Consider the following 26,424-nt stretch of genomic DNA (forward strand, 5'->3'; position numbering starts at 1 on the left):
CTCCCATTATTATCTCACAGTGATTTATCACTAACTCTAAAATAAACATTATATCCAAGTTACCTGCTTGCTACTGCCCTTTCTATGCTACTTCAGAATATCCTAAAGAACCTATGTATGARCAAGCATGCGGGTTTCCTGGGATTTTTTGTCTGCACTCAGCTTTTGTATTATTGCTGCCCTTACTTTATCAATGTGTGTGAWGTAAGAGGAAGAGAAACAGGTAACCAAAATTGTCAGCTGAAGTCCTCAGCAGAGAAGGCAAACTGCCACATGGAAACCAATGCCGAGATGATCTTATTAGAAGGATGCTGAGCCCCCAGAATTTACATGTTTTACGGGAAAGAGTAAACCCAACAAAATACAAGAATGTTTGTTATACCCTTAGGACTTTTTACCAATATTTGGGGGCTGGGTGAGGCAGTGCAGCCCTCAGTAGTTTGAAACAGATGTAGACTACTGTCTAAGTTGCAATTCTCTTGCCAGCTGCTCAGAATCTCTCTATCTTTTTCTGGAATGGAGTGTCTGTTCTCCTCTTTCCAGCCCCTTTGGTAAATATGAATAGCACTTTATCCAGTGGAGCTGAGAAAAAAGGGTTTTCTGGTAGCTGGAAGAGCAAGGTGACCCAAGGCATATTACATGTGCAACTTGTAGTCCTCTGCCTTGGCACATGGAGCTTATCTCTTGGTCCACAAATTACAGCCTGCACCTTCTTCAGAGAAGAGTCTGACACCTCTTTCAGTATAAGGGTTCCTATTATGCCAACAGCCGTGTAAACCAAGAACAATTAAGAGCTCCAAAATAGCTTTCCCTGAGTTGAGATGAAGGGAAAAAGTGTAACAAAGAATAGGATGAAGTTAAGGGTAGTTACACAACTGTGTCACCACTAATTAATAAAGGAAGATAACTAGGATCTGCGTACTTCCTAAAGACTAATCTTATTTATTATTATAAATTCCATCTACTTTGCAAATCTTCTAGTTTTTGCATGCTCTACTAAATTAGAGCTAAATTAAGGAATTTGATCAGAAGGCGCATCATTGTGCATCCCCCACCTAAAAGAGGAGGGGAAGGAGGGAGAAAAGTCACTATGCAGCCTTTTGTTATTGTCACATTTACTCCTTTGTTTCTAGCAATCATTGCAATTGATAATAGCTGTTATTGATATAGCTAATTGTATTGCTAATAGCTATTGAAGAAAAATAACCAAGCTGAGGCACCTCTGCTCTTTCACTAAAAACTTCACCCAGCATCAATAATTTTCCACTTGTTAAGCCCTTTCGTTAAATGTCTTAGGCAGTAGATTAGTCGTGAACTGTTAAGATACTTGTCTTTCTTTTGGAAAGGCTGTTTTAGAATCACAGRTGTTTATCACTGAGCGAAGATCCCAAAGATCACTAAATTCTGCACCTGCTATATTCTACACTTTCTGTTTTTTGATTCTACAGCATCAAAGTTGTACAGAAATTCTGGGCCAGTTATTAAAAAGAAATCAGCATCAGGTATAAAACTCTCATTGACTTCAGTGGAGACTAAAGTATTAGAGAAGCACTTTTTGGTTTTAAATCATGAAGAAGAAATGTGCTTTCTACCTTGCTTATAAATTGATGTATGTAAATTCAGAACCTGGAGGACTGCCTATAGATGTTTGCTGAAGACAGAATAATTAAGGTTATGTGGTCCTAGAGCAATGTTATGTTTTACTCCATGGAAGTAAGTCCTATACTGCATATTTATTGTCTTCAAATGTTTTATATTTTTCTGTATCCTCTCTCTGCTTATTTTATCTAGTAGCTTTTTAATACAAAATATAGACACCCAATGCAGAATACCACAGTAGTTTTCCTGGCAAAATGCATATAGCTTGCTCAAAGAAAAGAGCTGAGGTTAAAAATAGTTAGCATGTGGCAGTGTGAGATGGGGGTTTGGGACTTTAAGATCCACTCTAATTATTCACTACACCAGTATGCTTCTGTCATCTTCACCAATTCAGAATAACATTCTGAAAAAACAAGTGACCCTCACTATCATACATAATGTGGCAGCTTAATTGGCAAGAAGAGGGTGAGAAGTAGGCTAGGAAAACCCTCTGGGACTGATGGAGCATATTTCAGTGGCTTCATCAAGGTAATGTTCCCCAGGTGATTGGAGGCAGAAAATATTTCATCAAGAAAAATATAAAGGTGCTTCAACTGCAGAACCCACAACAAATGATTACAAAACCTGTTTTTTAAATAGCCTTTCATGCCCTATGTATCTAAAGAAAAGTAGAAGAAAATGATTAATTGTAATAACTTCAAATTATGATGCTAGTGCACCTAAAATTGTCTTGGATTTGCACTGAGTGTTGACTAAAATATATTTTCTGTTGTAAACTAAGTATTTGCTTTCATCAAAGGAGAGAAGCATGCAGCATGTAATTGGTGTGCGTGTTACCACATAGCATGTTCTTTTGCACATGTGCCCACCGGAGAAACAATACTGAGGCACCCTTTATTTCACAGTCACAGAGCCTATTCAGATCTGTTAGGCCCACAAAAGCTCATGTTTATTCAACAGTAATATTTATTTTACTGTCAGATTTCATAAAGACTCTTTAAAGTGAAAACAACGTAGCCATCACAGGAAGAATTTCAGATAAAAATATCTCAGATAAATTAGATGAAGACTTTTTTTTATGTGTGCTATGACTTTTTTTCTAGATAGCATAGCAAAATTACAGAGAAAGGAACTTTGTAGAATTTATAAGACAAGTATTCTGATTCTTTTTCAATAAGGTTTAAAAAATAGTTAAAACTTTATTCTGAATATCTATTTTTAAACAAACTTCATAGTCCTGTTACTATAGGAGGTATGTGTTCTCCCACATCATATAATTACTTATATTTTCTCACTCATCTTCTCTGTCAGAAGGATATCATCATGTTATTTTGCTTTCTTTTTACATTRCTAACGTGTGCCATGACAATTAACATAAGCTCCTATTTTGACCTAACAAAATACACAGGAAACTGAAAAATGCTTTCTCCTATCATGATCTGTGCATATAACATGAGTTGTTATCACCAAGAATCTAAGGTTTGCTTGAGCAGACAAGACCTAGAAAGGCTGGATTAGCTAATATACTTAAAAGAGGCTTAATTGCATTTGAAATAGAAATTTCCTGGTTAGTCATTAATTTTCAGTTAAAATAATTCCTAATGAGTACGACTGAAAATATTTGAGGGTTATAGTGTTAGTCCCGGTCTTCCAGACCAAATGTTCTCATCGCAAAATCAGACATCCTTATGTATATTCTAATTCAAAAAGTTCAAAAATTGAATGGAACTAGCCAGAATATTTTTCCTATCTTAAGACAGGATCAAGAAGATCTGAGTGTGGGTACTGTTGACACTACTGGAAAAGGAGAGCAATTTGCTTTCACATCCAGATAAAAGATAAAAGTTTTGGCTGATACTGAACTATGAATATTTATGATCAATATGCTTAGCACTGATGTACAATCAGAAATACAATATTTATACCTTATAAATTTGGTTGTTATACTTCCTCTAACRCCTACAGCTTTTCCCTGAAGGAGAGCGTGGAGTGCCGTTATAATGGAGCACACAAAATCCCAGATGTCTCAATCCGGAGTTCTTTATTTTAAGTTTTCAAGTCTGATATAACTTTCATTCCTGAATCCAACAAATAAATAAAAAGTTCAAGTGGATGTTTCAATTATACAAGTCTGTCAGACTCTACAAAGAGCATAACRTTTCTTGATTGCTGTGCTATATGTTAATTAGTCATTGCCACAAAACGCAGATGCCTGTGAAACAATGTTAAAGTACTATATATGCACAGATTCTAGAATGTAACTATCTTATTTGCAATCTGTTACTGAGCTGGAATTTAGTTAAACATCTTGAAGATGTAGAAAATAGCTTGTGGAGGCACTGGCTCTTAAGTAATTGGCAGCAACTCCTGCTCATTAGAATAACCTCTCTCATCTGACATGCCAAATGTGCCCTGTGTTCAATAGAGATGTTCAATAATCAACAACCAATCGTTTCTCTTTCACATCACTCAGCATGACAAATCAGTGATATTAACCACATGGGTTAAGGGCAATGCCAGTCATYGTTTACATCTCAGGTTAGATGATTCTCTTTCAATCAATACAATGTCTCTAAAAATACAATACAAATAGGCTGGTGTTGTAGTCTTCATAAAAATCATATAACTTCCCCATATTTTAAATAGAAAACAAATTATAGATGTGCAAAATAAATAATGATACAAAACTATCTATATTTAGCTCTAAGTATGTAGTGATAGTGCTGCTGTATGGAAGCAGCCGTCTGCTTTCTCTAATACCCCACTTGTAAGAGGTATCAAAACCTACATTTTCAAAGGAATGCATGATAAAAAGCCCCCGTGGAAGAAGTCCCTTTGCTTTTATCACTCTGGGTCAGCTTGTCAGTAGTGCGCTCTCACTAATAATGCCCAAGCTCTTTTTTTAAGTGATTGGAGTTAGATGAGGAGAAGCTTACAGTATTCTTTTCTATATGCATTACTTCACTTTGGTCAACACTGAATTTCAGTTGCTGTTTTGCATCTCTCTCATTTAGTTCAGTTAAGTTCCTCTCAGCTTCACAGTCTTTCCCAGTCTTCATTAAGCTCAGTAGTTTAGTCATCTGTGCATTTTATCACATGAGTGCTCAGCTGTGTTCAGAGATCACTGATAAATATGGTGAGCAATACAATACAGCTCTCAGAACCAGTTGCTACCTTACTGTATTACCATTAGCTGTGACAGCAAATATCTATTCCTACCCACAACATACTGCTGGTTATCCCTCAGTTCTGATGTAGAATGATACTGTTTCTCAGTCTTTCACTAGGAATAGCTTTATCAAAAGAATCTTGTATAAAACACAGCAATGAATCAGTGAGTCTAATATTTACTGGAAGTCAGTTAAATGCCATATTCTCCTTACCTCTTTATGAGATATTTAAGAGATGGTGATGGAAGACTGTGCATACCAGAAAATTAAAATACTGACAATATGTCTGTATATTCTAAGCATAACAGATCCTGTTAATTCTGTCAGTTTGGAAAGAACTGCAGAGTAACTGGAGCAGGATGGTATGCTCTCAAGATAGTATAAAGGACATGGGTCATTATTTTAAGGGGGGAGGCTGGAGAAAAGCATAAGGAAAAAGAGATGGTAATATTACAATTTTCTTGATCATTTCCTTCCTAAAGAAAAATGTTAAAATGTGGCAAAGGTGTTTTTCCTGTTCTGCATATGGTCTTTGTTGGTCTGCCTAGCTGTAGATCTTGTCACTCCAACTAAAGGCACTGTAATCTCAGCTTGCCTGCTTCAATCTCTTACTTTCCACTTTGGCAGAAATTCTGTTCTGCGGTAACTGCAGCATGTAGTGCTGGTTACCTGCTGAAATCATTTTCTCTAGGTTTCCTTTCACTACTAACAGAGCAACAGTTGAATTAGAGTGAACCTCAAATAGTAGCTAAATACTAGATTCTTCTGCAGGCTGAACAGTAACATAGCACTGTTTGCTTAGGAGGAGTCTTTCATTGTGGCTTATTTTCTCTCTCCCCTCCCTCTTCCTCCTCCCCATATGTATAAGCATAATAACTGCATTTCAGAAGTTTTAGTAGCATAATGTTTGGTCTGAATTTTGACTTTATTTCCTGTTTCATTTGTAGCACCCAAAGATCTTTGTTATATTGTTTTTGGTTGCTTTGTGGGTTTTTTTTCTTTACAGTGAAAATGGTAAAAATGTATAGACCATATATAAATATTATTTATTTGTATAGGCAAAAAGAGGGATACTCAAAGGATTCAGTAAATATACATAATGTCTGTCATTAAACATATGTTTTTCCAGACTTCTGTTGGTCTATCTAGTCATGACTAGGTTCTCTTTTGAAGTATATGCTGTGCCATGCTGGGTAAATGCAGTGGGGAGARGCTATTTGTTTGTGATGGGAACTGCGAAATATTCTGAGATAGTCAGGGTAGCTATTACTGCGCCTTGCTGAGCCTGAATATTTAAATTTGTAACCTTTTTCTTTTTTWAAAAAAACTGCTCATTTTATGTACAGTGCATCATTGTACCACTGACCTTTTCTCTTTAGTCTTGCACTGATGACATCATGGAAATGACAAGATTAGCAGTAGCAATGGAAATAGCTGCTTATCATTGTACAAATTAGCAAAGGGCTGGCAGCAACTGTAATGATATGATAGGCTACTATTACTTCTACTGTGTTTTGGATGAGAAGACCACATCCCAGTCATGTAAAATTAGCAATCAGAATTTAGTCATTAATAGAAGACTGTTTACTCAGAAGTTTCTCAGTGTGGAAGCATCTAGATGAAAATGCCTGATTGCTGTCTATTAAAAGAGTTAAAGCTATTAAAAGCCAGCATTTACTAACTCCAAAAGATAACCAGCGTATTTGCTATAAATATCTCCTATTTTAAATATGGAGCTTATGTTTGTTTTCTGTGTTGAATTTCAATAGCGACTTCCACATATAGCGACCTCTCTACTCATTTTAATTCCTTTCTTTAGTTTTACAGTTACAGCAAGCACAAGCACTGATCTGCCTTAACTGTATTTTATGCTGGTTTAAAACTTTTTTTTTTTTTGGACTATCATTTGAAATACCTTGGTATTCCTGAGACTTTTAATCCGGACTGACTATAGTGTTATTAGGCCTGTAGCAAAGCTTATTTTGTAGAAACACACGCAAGGTTAAAGTTAAGTATATTCTTAATAGCATACTGAATTGAGTCTTGGAAACATRAGGTTGTATATCGATTTACTAAGTTCTATAAAGGGAGTAAAACGGTTGAACAAATGTCAGTTAGGTTAGAGATGTGGAAGATCACAAAGAAATGGACACTTATGTCATCATGCTCTGGCTATGATAGGAATAAAATATGCTAAGAAAAGGGATTTTGAGTTACATGTTACTTCCTAGTCTGCCCCCCTCACAGACCTCCGCTGGGTTCCAGCCCCTCCAAAAGGCTGCACACAATTGTCTTATGTTACTGTTATCTGCAGAAGTCACAGGTAACTATGAAATAGTTGGGTATGACGGACTGCAGCTGGTCATTCTGAGGCCAGTCTGTTGCAGCAGGTATTGCCACGCTGTTAGAATGACTGTAGGTAAGAAATAAGCTTTGTTTTTTCTCGTAAAAACATTGTAATGTTTTCTCCTGCTGTATTATTATACCTGGTGAAAATATTGGCGTTTTATCATTCAGACGCAGATGAATGTTTCTGTAAGAAAAGGCTTTTCTTTTATGGTCAAGAACATAACAGTCTTTATGGTCTCAGTCCCAGACTGGGGGATGGACTGAAGGCACAAACATACACACAGAAAAAAATCCCTGCCGTGGGAAAGTAGCAATGTAGGTACTGTGACATGTTGTTCAACAAGCATTGTGATCTTAAGGGCAATACTCATATTAGAACCATCCTAATTAGCTGTGACAGAATTTTCTGCAGCATTCTTTCGACCTATATTACCACCACTCTTGTGGCTCATGCATATGAAGTTAGACAGAGACAGAATGAGCTGTACTGGATAACCCATTGCTCTACATCTTTTTCATCAGAAAAAGATGGCAGAACAGTCCATTTCCCTGACCACAGGTGTCCTAGTGCTATATCTGTATGTGCACAGCTGAAGTTAGTACTAGATCTCTTTGCTCTTGTGGTTTGGTAATTCCAGCAGCAGGTAGCTTTGGCAGTAGTTCATATCTGTGTGGCACTTGTGACTGTGCCTCTCTGAAGTGGACTTCTCCATTTATACCTTCTTTGATCCTAATTGAATTACTTGGTTTTAGTTGCTTTTTTTTTCTTTCTTTCTTTTTTTTTTTACAGTGAAGATAGTAAAAATTTATATACCATATTTAAATACTATTTATATAGTATAAACACCAGAGAACACTGTACACTGACCTCAAACATGATTCAAACATTGCAGCTAGTCTCAGTTAAAGTATTCCACTAGGCGATGGCCTTCTTATCAGTGTGCCAGGCAATGATTTTCCTACTTCCTTGTGGTTCTTCTTGCAGATATTGAAAGTAATCGAGGCACTCTGCCTGGCTGAGCACCTCCATCCCTGGGAAGTGGCTCCATTACAACTGCTCAAATCAACTGATGTATACAAGGACGGGACAGAGCAAGCGTTTTTTGGAGAGACACTAGCATTGCTGTACGCAGGCTAGTCTTTCTATGCAGTCAATGGAAAGGGAAGGGTCTCCTCTATACTCAGTTCTTGTTTCTCAGGCTTTTAAATAACTGCTCAAGAAGTCTCAATTCCCCTTGAGTTTTTGACTATTTTCTTTTAGCAGACAGCTGAAAGATTATGTAGCTATGATTATGCAAAAGACAACGGATATTAACAGTCTTATTGTTAACAAGACTGGTAACGCTAAACAGAGAATTACCAAGTATTTAGAAAAGTGTGTATGGAAATTTTAATGCAGAGTACTTAAGGCTCTCGTTCTATCTCTTACAGACGATGATTCTGTTTGTGGTCTTCACTTCCCCTTGGAAAAGCATGGGTGTGTTTCTCCTCCCATCACATGCCATATAGCCAGTCTAAATGGTCTAGTTTCCTAGGCGAGTATTAGAGGTTTTAGAACTCCCTCAATGCGTTTATGTCTTGTAAAGGCCTTATCACATTGTCAGCACTTAACACCAGAGGATAATTCTGGAGCCAGACACTTCTATCACAGGCCTCAAGTCACTTCTACTGATTTTGAAATGATGAGGGTACGATCACTGCTTTAAATTTCAGTGGGAGATGATAACTTTTCCTCTTTGATTTGGAAGGCTTTTGAACAGCTCTTTAGTAGTTACTAGCTCTCATTAATGACAAGTGCAAATAACTGAGTAAGTCTAAATTCCAAATTAGCTGTATCAAAAATAAAGAAAATAATATCAGTAAAGTAGAATGTCTCTAACAAATCTAGTCTGATCAAGTTTCTTCACCACAATCAGAAGAAAGGAAAAAAATGTATCTGGATTTAGCAATACATACAGCATTGCCATATGGGTCAATGAGGATGTTGAGAAGAGTAGATTTTAGGACTTTGCACCCAGCCTCCTCTAAAAGTAATCTGCATGAGAGTACTTGACTAGCTTAAAGGGGATGGAGGGGCTTTTTTTGTATAAAAATACTAAACAGGAAAGGAATAGTTTTATTATTTGTGCAGCAGAACTGTAAGTCACAGATAGACACTAAGCATGGTTGCTCAAAGAAGGACCCAGATGCCAAACTAGAAAAGATGCACAGTTTCCCATAGCAGCATCTGGCTTTTTGGCAGGGACTACACACTTGAGCATTGATGACTCTGGATTTGCTTCTTAGTTTTTCAACCAGTGGGATTGCAGTGGCCCTGGGAAGAACTACAGAACCTACCTCTGTAGTACATTATTTCACATAGTGTTTCCTTTTTTCTAAATAAATTTCTCACTACCAGATAAATAAAAATTGAATTCCCAGCCTAATAATACAAGAACATTTTAAGTTTGAAGAAAATAGGATCTTAAATGTACATCCCTCAACCCTCCCTCCATCTTTTTTTCTTTCTCTCTCTCTCTCTTTCTCTCTCTCTCTCTTTTTTTTTTTTCTTTTCAGATCAACCTCTGATCATGAGTGTATAGGAAGGCTTGGGAAATATCCAATGTAAGTATGCCTTGCCTGTAAATGAGAGAAGGGCTCAGAATGCATACATATTCTTGCATTTCCTTAATGGATTTAAGCTAGTAATATATCAAAGTAAAATGCATTATACTGATATATATTGAAGTTATCTCTTAAAGGAAGTTACAGTAAAACGGGGAATCACTATATTTTCATTCTATACCTTTCACCAATGGCTTTTTACAATGATATTAAATATTAACTCTGTATAGGTTTAATCCCAAGCCACAGCAGCAGCCTTAAGGTTAATAGTCCTTTTAATTAAAGGATAAGTCAGTTATTGAACACAGAAGCTAATCACAAAAGGATTACCACTGAAAATGAACATAGTCTGTGCAATTAGTCTGATAATTAAGACTTAAGTACTGGACAGAGATCAAAGTGCTTGTAATCTGCAATAAAGTTCCTAGAGTTGTAAGGATTTTCAAAATGTTAGCTTGTGCTTTATTGCACCTTCCATTTATTGTGTACCCATGATAGCAGCAAACACATTTTCCCAATGGATATCAGCATGTATAACTGCAACAGCTGTTACTACATAAGCCTGGTGTTTCTCACAATATGATTACTTTGTCAACGACTACCATAAAAGGTGGCATCTGTATTCATCAAACAGAGTTATCAATAAATGCAAAGCCATACAACAATTAGAGATCTCCAAGGAAGAACAAATCCAACAAAAAAAATGTCAGCTACACTATTTAATTACTAAGGTTGTTAATCAATAAAATGCCTTCATAACTTTTAATTAAATTTTTATTTGAACTGTATGTTTAGAGAATCTGATTCTTTGTTTTCGTTTCATTTAACAGTTGCACAACTAAAGTACTGGTGGCATCTGTGAACAACCATCCTCCAGGGGACACTTCATGTCTGTAATTGCATTTTGTCACCTACAGAGGGTGTTAAGAATCTTGTTAAAAATAAAGGAAATAGTTAGGAGACATCTCACTGTAGCCATTATTATAGTGCAAATTACCAGGTAGAGCAATCCAGAAGCTGTCAGGAAAGGTTAGTAAGAAAGAGTGTCAGGAAATCAACCATTCAGCAATTCATCATGGCCTAACACTAGCTCTAAAATGAAAGCTTTAAAAAAGGCATTGTTTTATGAAGTAAGGGACATTGTATTTTTTCTTTCTTTTTTTTTTTTAACAGCAGTGAATAAAGATAACAAGGAGAGCAGTCCTCTTATGAAAGATATAAAGACATAATGATGAAAAATGTCGATTATTTTATTGCACAAATTTGCAGGCAAGGTAAAAATGAGATAGAGGTTGTTACAATTGAAAGAGGCTATTGCTGTATATTATCCCTCCTTTATTTTTCTTTTAATTTTGTAATATGGAGTCTGATTTTGCAGTTCTCAGGCAAAAACTGACAGGCTTTTGAGGTCACCAGGCTGGTCCCTAAAGGCTCTGTAAGACATTGTGAAAATGGATAAAATTTGTTTTTCAGAAAGTTTTTACAAGCATAGTTTTGATAAATGGTAACACAAATTACCTTTGGTAACGGAAGGGAAATGAAAAGAGTTCATTACTGCTTGTCTCACTAGCAATAAATATTAGCTGCCTCTTCCTTAGACTTTAGGATTTGGCAAGTCCGTAAGCACTATCTGATGTTTAGACTTGGTGGTGATTCTCTGCTGYTCCACCATGGCTTCCTGGACGCCAGGTACCAGCTGGGTAATCCACAGCAGGCCYGCCTGCATGTCTTCTAATAACATTTGGAGACACTCACTCCTACTACATATTGGATGGGATAGTGCCATTTTCTAACTGAAAAGTTAGAAAATTTATCCATACTTTTCAGTAGCAGAAAAATGATTTCACACTTTAACCACTGTTCTAGTGGGCACGTGAAAATATTATACCTCCACCATCAAGCTTGATTTTATCAGGCTTGGATACTGAACTGCACTTGCAGGCCTCCAGAGCAGCGCTAAAGTATATCTGTAGGGCCATTGAGGACTATTGTAACATTGCTGCCATGGTTGTATTTTTTCTGCGTTACAGACTGTTGTTCATATGATGCACTCCCTGAGGAATGCCATAGCTGTTGTTATGTTTTTTGTTGTTTCACGTTCAGTGATGCTGTAATTATGGCAAAGCCTGGAGAGAAACTTTGGTCTTCTATGAAGCAGCTAAAACATACTTTCAAAGGAGGGGAAAATAAATAAATAAATAAATAAACTAGTAAAATTTAGAGAAAGAACTCTTTGCATAGGCCCAGGGAATTTTCCTAGTAAATTCTTGTCAGGTGAAGTGGAAGAAAGGGAGTACAATTTAGTTGTGGGAGGAGAGGGTTACCATAGGACATGCAAAGATGAAATAAATTATACATGTACTACAAGTTTGAATTACTGAGAATGAATTCTTATGCATTACAGGCATAAGAAAGGTAGATGTGTTTTATTCCATCTTGTTGCAATAGGGCCTGACAAAGAAAGTGTAAATAATTAAGAAAGCACTGCAAATCCATTTGTTAAATGCGTAGATATGGTCTGATTCCAGTCCTAATAATAGGTAAACGGTCATCAAATCATCCATTCTGCTACAGAATGAACAAAATGAATGGGAACAAAAGGCAAAAAGGAGAGCATCCTGGGGGAAACTTAACAACAATCAAATTTACTTAATTCAGGCAGTGATGATGATGACAAAAACAAAGTATGAGGGAAGGAACTACAGGGTGCTAGTGTTATRTTCAAATCCTGAAGGAAAAGAAAGAGGCTTTAGCTGAACTAGGGGAAAAAACAATCAAGAAGTCAACAATCAGTGAAATAATTCAATAGTGATTGCTTCCTATGCCCTCTCTTTTCTAATTCTCTCGCTGTTGTAACCATGATACCTTCTCAGCCTAATAAAAAGTGTAAGAGTAAAAATCTGAATCTTCAGTGAGAAGAATTTTCTAAATAAATATGATAAACATCTGAATTTTCATCCTTTTTCATTTTTTTTTCCCCTCAGGTGCTACATACAGATATCAAAAGGTAAGAACATACTTAAAATAAGAAAAGAGCAGTCCTTCATAATTTAACTATCATGTTTTCTTGTATTTCTGAGGGTCTRTTTACTTACATTTGATATTGTATGAAAAATAAGCAGTTGCTTGGCAATTTCTTAGTCTTTTCTCAGCAACAAATCATAGTAACTAGTTAGTCTCTACATTTTTTTACTGTAAAGTAACTACAAAACAAAGCATTAAAAAGCTCTTGTTTCATTATTAATAATATAAAATTAATCAGATCTACAAAGCAAATGTTTGAGGCCATCTATTTGAACTGCACAAATAACATTAGTTTATTATTTATTTCCTGACTGAAAGATCAAATTATTTAAAAGTATTCCTAAACTAGGATGTACACAAATACACATATGTATCTTGATTCCTGTGGGATAAATGTGTTTTAGGATCTCCTATATTAACTTTRCTGATACTGGAATATCTACAGGTTGCTTTATAAAGCTTTCCAAACTTACAATAATTTGAAAAAAATTTGCATACTTCTTTATAATCCAGTTTTATTGTTTCTGAGAAATGGAGAGGGTATCAACTTAAAGATATTAGACTTCCATCCACTTTCTACTGACATGAATGGCAAAATTCCCACTCATTTCAGTGGTAGAGGACTGGGCTCTTTGCCAGCAATTATATTTTGGTACTGTGGCCAAATCCTGTTGCCACTAAAGTTGATGGCAACATTTTTATTGACATCTATGGGAACAGGAGTTTAGGCTTAATATCAGCATTCATCTAATAGCCATGCCTAATGTTTTTTTTTTTTTTTCTTGCTAAGAGAAAAAAAAAATCAAACAAGGGCATATTAAGAATGAGCTGTTCAGATGCCTGATCACTCATCAGCATTCATTCAGTTCTAAAATAACTTTTTAAAATACTTAAGAAGCAGAAATCTTGGCAGAAAAAGGTGACCAAAAATCTGTTCTCATTTTCCATATGAAAATCTCACCAGGACTATCAACAGCAAGAGACGGAATTGGTACTTTTAAAAAAGGGCAAGGGGAAAAAGGGGGATTGAGGGTATCCCATAGCTTTGTGATACTTGGAGGATCTGTGAAGATAAACAGAAATACTGAAAAGTAGAAGACTCTATAAGATGACAACTTGAGTGAAGTCTCTGAGAGTTCTTGGTGTACTCTACTCTCTTATATAAAATGACATGGAAGAATACTGCAATTTTTAGTACGTTTTAAAAAAAAGGTGATTGTCTGATGTTTAAATGGCAGAAGGCTTAATTACAAGTAAGCTTGCATTGATGAGAAAAAGAGCTGTATTTATATCCAGCCTTAATGCAATTCCAAGAGCTTGTGTTCATTTGCGATGTTACTGTAGAGTTGTCATAATGGAGTACTCACTTTTTATAGATATAAAAATATCCTTATGAGCAGATAATAGCATCAATCACTTTTAGTATATGGATATCATACATGTGTGAACCCTGTTCATTACCTTCAATGAAAAAAAAAATTATTCCTCAAAATATAAATACATATATTTTAATTCACAAGAGAACAGATTAACCAAATGCTCCTTCCAGGTTGTGAGAATCTATCTTGTTGCAATGCTAAAAATTCTCAGTCCATCAATTAAATGCAGATTCAGGGCACCATCTCATATTTCCTTGTCAAATAAATTATGTCTTACATCAAAGACCACACAGATTCCTACTTAACAAAACAAGAATATGTCTGGACATATCATAAATGTGAAATATGAAAGAGAATAGAATGAGACAGCCAATAAAATGTACGATTTGTTAGTCAAATAACACACCTTAGAAATAACGTTACCTTCACTCAGAATAGTGATGAAAAAATATTCTTAATCTGTCACTAAATTTTCCCGTAGAATTAAACTTTCTTATAATACAAAACAGCAAAAATCTATGAGAAATGAAAAGAGGAATAAGTAGCAGATGAAATCAGGCGTTTAAATGCATACATTTTTATTCTATCAGAAAAAAAAAGAGATTTTTTTCTTCTTTTGTTCTTCTATTTTCTCCTTTTAAGAAAACACCAAGCTGGAAAAGCGTGTATATTGTCAAATGGCAACATTTGAACATGATATAAAATTATTCAGGGTAGTTAAATTGAAAACCATGAGTAGAAATTGCCTGTGACTTTCATAATAACTGTCTGGGTAATAAAATGGTAGCTGAAATGCATGTCAATAAGGGCAAAATAACATGGTAAAAAGAAGCATATGGAGAAATCGGCTCTAAGCAGGCTATTACCACTCAAGAAAGAGATCTCAGAGTTGCCTTGGGTTGCTTTATAAAAACATAAACTCAGTATTTCCCAATGATCATAAAAGCAAACAGCGTAATGAATTATTGGGAAAGAAATTGCAAACAAAACAGTGAACTGCTTAAATATCTGATGTGCCCGCATTGTGGATACAGCTTATCGTTCTGATCAAAGTTTATCAGGAAGTTACTGGAGAATTAGAAAAAGTTCAAGGAAGTATGACAGTATGATCAGGCATAGAGCAGATCTCTGCAAGAACTAACTAGTTTGGGACTTCTTAAGTTCTTCACTTCTTAAAAGGTTTTTTGATAGTAATAAATGATTTCATGAAGAAAGTGAAGGTTGTTCATATTGCTCATAACAGGAGGACAAGTCAGCATACACTGAAATAATGAGATAATATATTCAAAATAAACAATAGAAAATACTTTTTTATTCAAAACATTATAAAATTGTGAGTTCCTTGCTATAGCGTGTTGCAGAGTCCTAGAATATAAGTGCACTCCAAAAGACAAGTAGGATTAGACAAGTTCACAAAGCATAGATCTGCTGCTGACTAGAAAATACAAGTCTAGATACAATCTCCAGGTCAGACGCTTCAATGGATCTACCACAGGACAGACCATACTATGCTTGCCAGGCATCTGCTACAACCAAGTCAGAGAGAGAGACCACGGGGCTGGGTGAACCTTTGATCTGACCCAGGATGGTCATTCTTATATTCTGACAGATGAGTTGCCTATACACCCAATTGTCACCTTGTCAACATAACACCAGTTACATGAATCACGTTCATAATTTTAAAATGTTATGTATGAATGGCTGGTAAATTAAATAAATAAGTAATTCAGAAATTCAGAAACTTTTCTCAAAATAAAGTTTCACATAACAAGTCTCATCTCCAAAGAAATAACTATTCATGGAATGCAGCCCTGAGCTCTAATCAATGTAAGAATACACTAAAAATATACACTTTTCTTACAGGATAAATTTAACTTCCATTTATTAGGAGCTCATCATATTGAGGCAGCTTTCACAGATGAAGGATCTGAAGGAACTCTGGCCAAACAAGAGAACCAGCGAGGAGATGAGATTTTTAAGGTAAGTAAGTAATTAGATCTATTTTTAATGAACTAATTGATATGGTACATTTTATGGACAGTGGCTCTTGCAAACAGACTTTCACATTGGCACTAAGAATAGATAAGCATATGCCTTCTTTTCTGATTCAAAGGGAAGCTACACTGGCTTTAACTGACCCAACAGATCATTCAGACAAGCCAATAAACATCCTCAAAATCTCTTTATTAATCTTCATAGGGGTAGACAGTCACCAACTCATTCTCTCATAGCTCAGTCTTATCAGCAATGATCACAAGATGCTATTAATCCTGCATCAACCCTATATTGATCTAATATCACTCTAACCTCCTAGATAAAGCAGACAGGAGAAGTTCGCCTCATGATCTGTGCATCAAGCCTGTAAGTTCTTGGCAAGTTAGAGTGCTTCTTTAGTCTGACATTAACCTTGATATAAACTCTTCAAATGAAGATGAATCCATCATGTGGAAATGGTACTAGTGATTAAGTACCATTTGCACTTTATGCTCACTCTAAGCATGTCTTGCTTTCCTTTTTCTAGTCATTAGATCTTACTGTGTCTGTGTCACTAGCTTAAAGGTTTTATAAGTATCAAATGTCTTCATCTGCAGGTAATTATGGTCCATGATCAAACTATCTCTTAACTTCCTGTGGATAAGTTAAATAGACTGAAATCTCTGTTAAGGCGGGTTCCCACTGCGTAATTTTTTTTTCTCATAGAGGTTGTCTGATATGTCAGCATACTTCCACACATGAACGCCCTACCTCAGAAATAGACTCAATTCCAGAAGCATCACTATTGTTATTATCCTTTATGTTTTTCTCAGTATTTCTACATACATCTCTAAGAATCACATCTTTTAAGAGCTGTGTAATTTTGAGAGTCCCTTTACAGCTGATTGCATTTATGACTTCTAAATCTTTATAGCCCCTGTTTCCACAACACAGCTCTCCACCCTTCTAACTACTAATGCATTACCTATTACTCTTCACTATTTCCTTTGCTCCTCTTTTCTATGATTCCGTATTCTCAAGTAAATATCTATATGAAAGAAAAAACTTCTGCAAATTAAAATAAATTGGTATGTGAATAAATTATATTTGCCCTCATTCAAATGTGATCAGAATTTCTATCTCTACTGCTATAGCAATACCTCTCAATTGAGGAGTCATGATAAAAGGAATACATTGAGACATGGGAAAAAGAATACTTCATTTCTTAATTGCTCTCTGAACTTTTTTCATTTGACCATTTCCCTCCTAAGAGAAACATCCAACATATGACATGCAGTGCCTAGCTAGATGAGCAAACACAGCATACATATATTCACAGATATAAAAGAATCATTCAAATTATAATAATTGTAGTGATAGTGGAAATACAAAGGGATGATAGTTCATGACACAGGTTCATTACTCAAAAATGGTTCAATTCATGTCTGTGCGATCTTGCAAAATGTAGGTCCCTTTGGCAATCTGACTTCATTTAAGAAATAGTTATATTGTTTCCCCAATCTGAGATTAGACATCAGTGATAAGGATTTTACTACCTTTGAGTAAAGTACAGTTATTAAATTAATAGCAGTAATAACATGCCTCATGTTCGCACGAGGACAACCCAATGTAGCATATTGGCTGAATGGTTCAGGAAAGTGTGCTACATCAATCTGTTATTTGCAGTTGTACCAAATTCAAAATTTTTTGTGTTATAAGACAGTAATGCATGCTCATACATGGCAGAGATGAAAATAGTGAGGTATATGGTTATGTAACTTTCAATTTAGTTTATGGTATAATGCACATGCACAATTTTAGGAGCTGTCTTTCTGCTGTTCATTCAACCTCAGCCTGTTACAGAAAAGAAGATACTGTGCTCGTTCATAGAGGCTTTGTTTCTGCTCTTTTCCTATATATTTAATCTGAAGTTACAATCATTATGCTGATAGTGAGAGGCGTTTCATTTTTTCCTGTGGGGAAAAATGTGACTGAAATCGTAACAGCCTTATCATGGCTAAGTGGAAGATCCATTTCATCAGCTTCAAGAGAAGTCAAACTGAAGAAGAAGAATAGAAAATAACTTTTCTCCTGCTATATAAAACACTATTTCAGATAACATCTCCTGCGCTCAGCAGCGACTTGTAAAGCTTAGAAATTGTTCTCTCTCCCTCTCTGTGCCCATTTTTAAAATAGGAAATATGAAGGTAATTTATGCTCACAATTGTTCAGGAAAGATGAAAGTTGAAAGCAGTAGCAAAGCTCTCACCCACTCCAATGGCACCAAGTTTTATGTGCTATTACTGTAAAGATAAACATCCTCTATTCATAAGGCTGAGCCTTTACAGAAGTACATTTGGTCTCATGGGAGACTGTAATGCTCAGGAGGATGTTTTTCTTTCTTTCCAAAATTTCAAACAGAATTGTAACCTCCTAATTAAAATTGTAGCCTCCTAATTAAACTTCAAATAATCATTGTGAAACAGTACAAAACACTTTAAAAGAATCTGATGTGTATTTTGGGGGGAAAGGAGTTTCACCCTTTGCTTATGCTGCAGTGATTAAGCTGGTATGGTGTAAATCTCAAAGGCAATGACCAGATTCAGAGGTGATCTGTGGCATCAGAAGCCAGTGGCTCTGTCTGTAGCATGAGGCTGGAGAAGACTGAGCAGAGCCAAGGTCCCCTGGCCTGTCACAGCSCAGGTCATGGCTGCACATAGATAAACGCCATATCATGGCACTGCGGCAACTGCTGGCGTTCTGCGTGGTGGCTCTATGGGTGCTTGCCAAAAGCTATTTGGTGAAATCAGAATTTACATGAGTCATAAATAAAGAATACCCCTTTCATTTTAAATAAGAGTATCTAAACACAGTGTGCTAGACTTTTATTTTTCACATACTTAACTGTTGTCACATTTCCCTAAAAGTGAAATGCCTTTAAAAAAGAAAAGGAAATTAATCTGCCAGCCTTTAGACTAGATCYCTCTGAATATGCAAAAGAATTTCAAGTAGTTCACCTGTGTCTTCTGCARCTGAACATCTGTTTCTGTCAGCTTTTCTGTAGTGGCACTAGCACACTGAGGCAAGACCCTAGGCTTATTAMTCTTTAGTAACTTTAACAAGGGGAAGGTACTTGATACTCACATCTGTCTATAATGATCACATTTTCACTATGCCACAGCCTCAAAGAAGATCTTTTCAGAGAAGAAATCTCTGCTCTCCTTGATCTTCTTGATATAACCTGGAAGCTGTCTCCAAAGTTTTTGAATTGGTGGGGAAACGAGATTAAGTTGGTAACAGAAATGAAAACAGAAAAACTCAGCCATTTGTTTATAAAGCCTCACTCTGTTCTGAAATCCTATTCTAAAACGTTTAGATTATCATTCAGACCAAAGTGGATCCTTAAACTGGTTTTGAGATGCCAACAGAAATATAGTTGTCTTAAAAATTGTTTAACGTTTTCAGCCTCTCCTGGGGGAAAAAAGGTACAGCTGCTCTGCATGCTCCTTTACATTTTGCTCCAAAGCCAGTACACCCCTCTTTCTGCCTATCCTTTAATTGCYAAATGTCATATTAATGCTGATCACTTCATTAAGTCTTAACTAGAAACRTTATGGGGAAAGTGGAAAAATAACTCAAACTCTTTCTCTTTTATTTCATCCTATTTTGTCCTTATTTGCCACTTACCTTTTATCATCTTAGGTCGGCCAAGAAGAATGAATTGGCAAAAAAAAAATCTACTGAAATTCCAGTCAAGGACTACTCGAATGGAGGATCTGGCTCAGACCCAGATATGTGATATCCCCTTAAATTTTTCAGGAATATCTTTTTTTTTTTTTTTTTTCATTTTTTTTGTTTGAGTTCTCTGGTAAGAATTGCATGAGCCACAAACTCCTAGCTGTGAGGTAAGAAGGAATATCCAGCAATGTGGAGCAAATTTTCTTTCTAGCTGAGTAGGCCTGGATAAAATAATCCATCTGGGCTTGCACATCCTCTTCCCCTCCCCTTTCTTTTTGCGTTTTTATTCTCTGTTTCTTTTCAAAGATTGCAAGTGAAAAATAACATAATCTGGTGTTCCTGTTCTATACTGTTGAATTGTAGAATAGCAGGGGTAGGAATGGAATATTTGGATCATCCTTGCTACTTTTTTCTGGCTGCTGCTATTTACATCCTCATCATTAATGAGAGATAAAGGAGATGACAAAGAGACTGCGGTGAAAAATGGTGAGACTATTTTTGCATCAGTTTTTTAGAATAATTCTATTCCTGTATTGATGTCAACATATCACATAGGAAGGCTTTCTTTTAGTAGGGTAAACCAACGTACACTGATGAGGCTGTGGCTGAATAAGTAACTAGCGCTTCAGGAGTTCTTTGGGAGCATGTAACTTTTTTTTTTTTTTTTCCTTTGGGGGCAGGGTGGCTAAGTGTCCACAGTATAAACATGATGGGCCCTGAGTGTTTGTCTGCATTACTGAAAAATTATTATAACATTGTAGGTCTGTAGTGAACTGCCACATTCTTCGATAGTGAAGTATGAGTGCAACCAAAAGTCTAAGACACCCATGTGCTCTCTTCATCTCTACCAGTGGCTGCTGAACTAATCACATTCTCATTCAATTTTCCATAGCTTATGTTTGGAAAATTATTAACAACCATCCTTCAGCATTAGTGTTTAGTATTTTTGTTTTGTTTTTCAGTCTGAAAAGGGCAAGTGTGACTTTAATAAACTACTTTAGCAAGCAGAGACTGGTAAAAGAAGAAACTGCCAAGCAGTTTTCTCATCATCATCATTATAGAATTTTTCTGGCAACATTTTATGTGGGTAGGGATTTTTCTGCATATTGACAATTAATGACAATATGTGTATGTTACCCAAGTTTAACAGTGGTGTAAATAATTTGAAATCTGACATTTCAGCCAGGAGTAATATTGGGCTGAAGAAACTCTGTCACCTGTGGATTCACTGTAGATCACTGTCCATACAGACTTAGAGGACAACGAGCCACAGAATTAATAATAATTAGGACTCCTAGCCGAGGTGAAAAGCTATTGCCTCATGGAACTATTTTCCAATCATCCTCTTTCCAGCTGAGCTGGACTAGTGACACTATAAACTGGCAATTAAAAGACTCAAGTTTAAAAATACCTTCAGCTTCCCAGGTCCCATAATGGCAAAGGTTAAGTGGATTATGTGGAGATAATTCACTCAGCTCCAGGGGGAGGGTGCTGATTGCTTTGGCTGTCGGTTACCTCCCTCTTTCCTCTTCACTTACCAAAGTAAGGATTGTTATAGCAGTGTCAACTTTGCCAAAGTGAATTAGGCAGAGAGAAAAGGCCTAGAAAACGTTCCCAAGGGACACTGCAGTTATTAACAAGCACTGAACAGTATTTACAATTTTGACTTGCATGCAGCCTTGAAAATTAAGCCAGAAAGGCTGCTCCTTGGTTAAAATTTTTAATGCTACTACATATTGACTGCTAATTCAGGTCTTTCACTAAATATACTCAGTTTGTTCATGGGAAAAGAAATATGAATAAGATTGCTAGTGTTACATGAACAGCTACCATCCACCATCCAGCATGCTCTGACTGAATTAAAACCACCAGTTACACCTCTAGTTGTGTGGCAACACCTACACAGTGTTTCCAATTAACTTTGTAAGTTTTTAATCAGTGACAAATGCATTTTTGTAAATTCAATTTGCCTTTTATTGCAGCACCTATAAAATGTCTTGCAGCATTCCGGAACTTTGTGAACGTTTTACTTGCTACTGACATAATGCAGCTGTGGGACCTACAACAAAGGCTAAGGTTTATGAGCAACTTGAATTAGGATGTAGGTTAAGCAATTAAAGTTCGAGGAGGGGGAAGGGGAGATAACTTTCCAAAATTTGCACTTGCCAATGTGAAAAACCACCAAAAGCATTTTACATCCCAGGACAAACTAAGTTAAAATGGTTAAGGAGGCCATAGTCTGTTTTAAACTCACTATTTTGAGAGAGTTCCATATGTGAAAAGGTCATGCAGATTTCATTAATAAATCTACGCTGCTATTTGTTTTCTTTTTTAATCAAACTCAAATGCATCCTGTTAAAGCCGAGTGATTAAATCGTAAATCTGAATGTCCTTGAAGATGATGAAGAAAATGCTTATCTGTAAAGCAATCATCATACTGCCAGTTCTATCATTTGCACATTTTTACAGGTGCTGAGAAAATGGTTTAATTTTAAGTTACTTGCCTGAACTGCTAGGTAAGAAAAGAACGTTTGCAGAATTTACAGTTAAAAGAGCAACTGAGTTAGTTGTGACATAGGGAAACAAACGATTACATCTCCTTCTGTCTCTAAATTCAGGGTATTAAAACAATCAACAATCAGAATGAAAATAAAATAATATTTCATCTTAGTGAAACAACTCTCAGTACATTAACTTTTGCTTTCAGTTACATGATGCAATGCTCCTAAATTCAACAACTCTGAAATTAGTGGGTTTTAATTAAGGATTGATTACAGATTTGCTTCACTTAGTTTTTAACATAGAGAAAGTCCAAATAAGATTTCTAATTTTACTTTGGTATATTAGTTCATGGAAATCCCTGCTCTGTGCACTTCAGAGCACTATACTTTGAGCCACATTTCTCATTTCTTCTTTTTAATTTTGTATTTTCCTTATTTCCTGGTTTTCTTAATTCGTCAAACATCTATGCAATAATTTTGGTAGTTTGTTCTTCCATTTTAAGCACTAGTAGGATATTGCTGCAGTTTCTTATTTGTGCACTACAGATCTTACAGCTGATTTGTCAATTATGTTGTCTGAAACCAGACTGTGGCTATGGCTAATACCAGCAGCATATTTTGCTATTGCAGTGCTAGGAGGAAGTTAGGAAATTAATGTCTTTTTGGAATACTAACTTTAATAAAACAATGAAAGCAGAAAATAAACCTTTGAATTTATAGACATTCTTAGAAAAGGAATGGGATAGGAAGCAATATTTTGAGGTGGGTAAAAAAAATTTTGCAGTTTCTCAGATGACTATATGACCSTTTCCCACTTTAACTCAAATCTCATCCAGTTTGATTAAATGAAAAGTTTTGATTTGGGGAACTTCTGATCTATTGAGGTCAAAAACTACAGGGTACGCCTATATGGCACTGATGTTATTGCCAAAATCAGGCTCAGTGGAAGTTATTTCACTGACTTAGCACAGTGYACGTTATCTGATGATAGTGGTACTATTGCATTATTTACTGCAGGGAATATACACTCTGCAAAGTCTTATGTTTTTTAATTTTTTTCTCTCTGGTTAATCTGACTGAAGTCAATGGAAATACCCATATGCATAGAATGAAACATTTGTCTGTTTAACATATTTTAAAAATTACTTTCTTTGACTACTTGCAGTAGTTGAAAATGGATTGTGATAAAAGTCCATTGTATTTTATAAAGATCTAAACTTTCCAAATTATATTTTCCCTACAGATCCTAGTAAGCAGATGGAGTACTACTATCATTAAATCAGGTGCATCTAACTTTACTTAACACATTTTCCTTAACTGAAATTTATAAACATTATTTTTGTCTTATTACAGATCTTGCAATTTCTTGCTCATGAACACAAATATTAACTTAAAATTTAGTTCAGTGAGCCAGTTTTGTATTGCATGCAGAGAAGACTAAAAGAAATAGAGCCAAATCCTCTCTTGGGAAAGATCAAATGGTTACTAAAATGAATGCAACCTAAAACCATAGTGTTTAGCCTGGGGGGGAGGGGAATTGGACATCTAGCTATAATTAACACCTTCTACTTATTCTCTCCAGTGTTTCAAACAGATTGTGTCCCATTACAGGTAGTTGCTCAGAAATTTGAAATCACTTTCATTTAAGAAAACAGAGTCAGARGAAACATTATCAACTAAAATCACTAAATCCAAGTGTTCCCTCTTAAAGCAATAATTCAGTAATTTTCAGACATACATTGTCATCCATAAATCCAGGAAGCATTAGTTACATACACAAACGCATTCTTTGTGTGAAGATATGTGACGCAAAGAAAAACAAGCCTTTCCCTATTTCTAAAGAACTTGTAGTGAAGTTTTCCTTAAGCAAGGACTGTATTAATTTATCTGAAATGTGAGATCAGCAACTTTTTCCAAGATAAACGTTTTTAAGATTCTTAGTGCTATTTCATCATTGCTCCATTATTTCAGCCAGTATTACTTAAAAATATTTAAGAGGTGTACCTGGAACATTATGAATGAAGGTATTATAGCTCTTCCTTTTTCCAATTTGTCTTGATATGCAAAGTGCCCAGAGATATAAGAAAAGCTGAAAAGCTYTCCTACTTGTCTTTCAGAGACCTACTCAAGTGCTTTTGGTGTGTTGCATGCTGGAATGTGCAATACAGCTTATTTTCTGTCCCTCTCTTCTATCACATTTGTATCTTTGTCAGGACGTTGACTACTGATTATTCAATTCCTCAGTTTATTGCCATAAAAATTATTGGGTTTTGTCCTAAACAACGAATACTTTGCTACTTTGTATCAGCTGATCTAAAGAAAGATATTTTCTGGCGTTTAAGAATTTTGACTTGTATGGTCCTGTGTTTCTTTTGGCATTTATATATTGATACCCCATGTAGGTTCATATCTTGCCCTTTTAACGCATTGCAGGTTGTTAACATATTTAAACTTGTGGAGATAAATGCAGATAGTGCATCACTAAAAATAAATTCTAGATCATATATTTATCAAATAAAAGGTAATTGTGTATTACAAGATAATAAGCCAGTGGAATTTTCTGTGAAATCTTTCCCCAGCCACAGAAGTGCTGCAAAATCATTGTTTTTCATTTTTCTCTCTCTCACATTCTGGTGTAGAAGGAACCTGAAAAGCATGAACAGTTCACTGTTCACAACTAGCCTACCCCTGCACAGCCTGCCTAGTTATTCTGAGAAACACATAAACTTATGCCCATACTTGCATAAGATTTTGAACATTTTCTCTGTGCTAGACCAATAAGCCCCAAAATACCAGGAGTTTTTTTGGTGAWGTGGTGGATAACAGGAGACTAGTTAGGACAGTGAGCAGTTTATTTCCTGACCTCAATGGTCTGCATCACCACATATTCCAGTGTGTAAGAAAGAAAAAGAAAAAATCTAAGATTGCAAGACTGGCTCCTTTCTACTCTGTCTGACATTTACAAGATATGTACATTTGTTTCCAGTTCCTCCTGTTTTGTTCCCACAGAAAGGCTGTTTTGACTACAAACTCATTTGAAGCAACTCCTCCTTCTGCAGATAAGGTTAATGCCTTCTGTCCAACTCCGTCTTTCATGCCTAAGGGCTGTAACACATATGGTAAGTAACAATAAAATACTGATCTGACTGTACAACTTTATGTAGGGCATGTGTGACTAAAACCTGAACAATAAAATTTCTTTTCCTGCTCAGACAGAATTGTATATGCCTGTCATATTTTAACTGGTTGTTAATGGTGCATACACCTAGAGATCACAGGGAAAAAAAAAAGATACCTACAGTATCATTGTATATTTGTGATTTTCAATGAAAAGTTTATAGCAGACTTTGCTATGCTTGGGCAAATTAAGCTATAAGACAGTAAATAATTATGTTGTTTAGGAATATGTATGCATTTAAAGAATGAACATTAACCATTCAGTATTAGTGGCAAAAATGTTTATGATTTAGCTGAGGAAAAAGACATACCCAATGATCAGAAAGCAATATTGTAGAGTAATATTTTTTTTCACCGAAATGATCACYGTTTCTTTTCTGAACACAGACAATAAGGGCTTATAAACCCAACAATCTGGACTGCTGTAGAGGGAATCCCACTTTAGCTACAGTAGTAAATATTATACAATTCATTAGCATCCAGTATACTTCTAACCAAGGACRATATCAAAGAGCTATTTGAAAGAGAAATAATAAGTATTTATTTTTAAATTATTCAGCTGAAATACTGAATGACTGACTTGATTGGCCTTGTAAATTCTGAAATTGTTAGTTCTTTCCTAATGTGGTAAATAATTGGTAAATGATAAAAATGGTAAATAATTTTCAAAAGGAGTCAGAGATAAAGAAAAGGAAAAATTGGATGTGTTAAATAAACAGTGAATGTATGATCTAAATTCCCTTTCAAAGAATGTAGTACCCACTGACAAAGATTAATGACAGAGTACTTAGCAAGCATGAATTAATGATAATACAGTGCAAAGCAAAATTGCACTGCTGTTTTCAAGAATATCGTTTTTGGAAAAGCTGTGTAGATTAAATTAGTTAGCCAAAGAATTGAGATTGAGAA

General features: G+C 35.6%; 1 protein-coding gene across 1 annotated transcript in view; it reads left to right on the forward strand.

Annotated features, from left to right (window-relative positions):
* The window catches only part of LOC146600574 (uncharacterized), a 38,466-nt gene extending 13,074 nt beyond the window's left edge, over positions 1-25,392 (forward strand). Inside the window, exons 3-8 of the mRNA XM_085321881.1 lie at positions 9,675-9,722; positions 10,553-10,611; positions 12,707-12,729; positions 15,989-16,105; positions 23,582-23,621; positions 25,325-25,392. Coding sequence (XP_085178007.1) covers positions 9,675-9,722; positions 10,553-10,611; positions 12,707-12,729; positions 15,989-16,105; positions 23,582-23,621; positions 25,325-25,377 — 340 coding nt within the window. The 3' untranslated portion in view covers positions 25,378-25,392. The remainder of the gene's footprint in view (positions 1-9,674; positions 9,723-10,552; positions 10,612-12,706; positions 12,730-15,988; positions 16,106-23,581; positions 23,622-25,324) is intronic.
* The last annotated feature ends 1,032 nt before the right edge of the window (positions 25,393-26,424 follow it).

This window comes from Rhea americana, unplaced genomic scaffold, assembly GCF_003343005.1.
Source record: "Rhea americana isolate MKP2758 unplaced genomic scaffold, rheAme1 scaffold_12, whole genome shotgun sequence".
NCBI lineage: Eukaryota > Metazoa > Chordata > Aves > Rheiformes > Rheidae > Rhea > Rhea americana.